Below are 2,277 nucleotides of genomic sequence, written 5' to 3'. Positions count from 1 at the left end.
TTTTTTTGTTTTTAAGAAGTCATTTGTAATTTTTACACAAGTTGCATTTAGGTGAAATTGTCCAGTGGTGCGTAGAACCTTTACGATACCATGGGAAATAAACAGTTCTATGTTTAAAACATTGACTTTTAGACTTGACCACCTCTACATCTTGAATTTACTCAGCAAAGACCAATTTTGCCGTATTGCATAGATTTGGCCCGGGCTTTTAAATATGTGTTATTCTGTGAAACAGATGTTCTGTGTAGGAAAAATAAGTGTTTGCCAGTCTCACTTAAAAATAATCTTTCTATTGTACATTAAGCATTTTTGTGCCTTATGAAATTAGTACTTGTATTTTTTCCCCTTATTTCCTGATACGGGAAACAAACATTTAATATATAAGTTAGACTAAATGTTGACTATCAAATACACTGGCACTTTAGCTAAGGAAATATGGAGCATGTTCTCATCCAGATCTGTGCTTGAAAACACACGTTGACTTGGTGAATTTGTCTTTTCCTGTTTGATGTTTGTGGTCTCATACTAGGTTCCCTACCAGATACAGGAAAGTGTTGTCTTAACTGCTCTTGTTTTTTCTGGGTGCTTTCTTGTGTCATACAGGTGTTATATAAAGAGAACCTCGGGAAAGGAATCCCGATTCCTATCACTCCAGAGATGGAGAGAGTCAAACACAATCAAGAAAACTTTAGTTCGGTACTTAAAAGAGAAAAAAAATCCCTTAACTATTTTTAAAATATTTTAAAAGCATTAATGGCTATATTTCAAAATCTAATCAACTTATCCCAATAAAAACTTTGACATATCTTGTTGGCAACTTAATGCTGCCATTTCCTATCATCAGTTCCCCCATTTTGGTTAAACATTAATATAATGATGACTTAAAAAAAAAAAGTGTTCAGTATTGTATACCAGCCTTTAGAAGCATAACATTCTCAACGCCTAAGCACCCACATTTATCCTGCTTTGGCAAATTTGATCTGAGCGTAAGCTTACAAAAATTTATTCTGCAACAATCAGACTGTGGACTTATTTCTTATTCTAACCTTCTCTGTCCCCACTGATACTTGTACAGATATTTTCAAGTTTCTTACTTTCTTTTTTTTCTTGCATTTTATCATTGCTCTCCACTTGCTTTAAAAATAATTAATTTTTCCCAATATGTTCACCCAAACTAAAAATTAAATACTTGGACTTCTTTTGAAAGTCAACAAAAGAAGATGTGTGCATACATATCTACATATTTGCAATGTTTATAAAACCCATATATCCTTATGTGGTTTATTAATAACATTTCCAAATCAAAAATAACTTCCTTGGTTCACTTGCTGTCTCTTGCTGTTTTTATTTTTTCCCTCCTCATAACAAGCTGGGAAGGTCTAATTGCTCCCTTTCGTGGTGGTCTCTCTCCATTGCTCAGCGCTGCAAAGATTAGTTCAAACACAAATAATAAAACTTTCCTGTCTCTTAGTTTTTGCTGCTTTTTCCTGCAGTCCCTTGCTTTTAAGGATGCCTCTAGGCTCATACAGGTTGGATCTAGAAGCTTGTGGAATTTCCCTTTCTCTAACTCACCCTCTTCCTCTTTGCCCTTGACTCCCAGGTGCTCCACAGAGGGGGGAAATGGCTGATGGCTCTTTTTGTTCTGGGTGCTTTCTTCTCACACAGGTGCTATACAAAGAAAACCTAGGGACAGGAATTCCAGTCTCCATCACTCCTGAGATGCAGAGAGTCAAACACAATCAAGAAAACATTAGCTCGGTATTTTGGAGAGAAAGGGGAAAGAAGATGCCATTTAACCTCATACTTAAATTGATACTAAATATTTATTCTTTTTTCAAACCCACTTCCCCTTCCTTCGCTTCTAATATACCTCAATTAGCTAAAGAACATACATACTTTTGCATTTCTACGATACTACTATTGGTTCTATTTTTTTTCATTTCAGTTAATTGATTTCTATTCTTTCTGGTGTTTTAAAATATTTTTTCTAAAAAACCACTTGTCTTTTTAGTTTGCTTGGATAACAACAAAACCATAATCTAACAATCTTAAGTCCCCACGTGATTGTTTAGGAGACACCATGCTCACAAACATGAAAAAATAACATGAATAACTCCGGCAGCCCTTTCCCAGCAGCTGAGGTTCTTGGCGCCCTAGAGTGTCTCCCCATCCTAAGAATGGCTGTCGTTAAAGTAATTTGTGGCATTTTGTCAATATATAACTCCTGGCTTCTTGGGACTACTGTGTCTTTTGGTAACAAGGAAGTTGAACTCACCT

At 35.6% G+C, this 2,277-nt stretch overlaps 1 protein-coding gene across 1 annotated transcript in view; it reads left to right on the top strand.

Moving 5' to 3' along the window:
- NEB (nebulin) overlaps window positions 1-2,277 on the top strand; it is a 214,711-nt gene that overhangs the window by 202,378 nt on the left and 10,056 nt on the right. The window contains exons 147-148 of the mRNA XM_019646509.1: window positions 604-696; window positions 1,666-1,759. Of these exons, the coding sequence (XP_019502054.1) occupies window positions 604-696; window positions 1,666-1,759 (187 nt within the window). The remainder of the gene's footprint in view (window positions 1-603; window positions 697-1,665; window positions 1,760-2,277) is intronic.

This window comes from Hipposideros armiger, unplaced genomic scaffold, assembly GCF_001890085.2.
Source record: "Hipposideros armiger isolate ML-2016 unplaced genomic scaffold, ASM189008v1 scaffold_104, whole genome shotgun sequence".
In the NCBI taxonomy this organism is placed as follows: Eukaryota; Metazoa; Chordata; class Mammalia; order Chiroptera; family Hipposideridae; genus Hipposideros; species Hipposideros armiger.
This window is presented reverse-complemented; position numbering and strand designations above follow the sequence as displayed.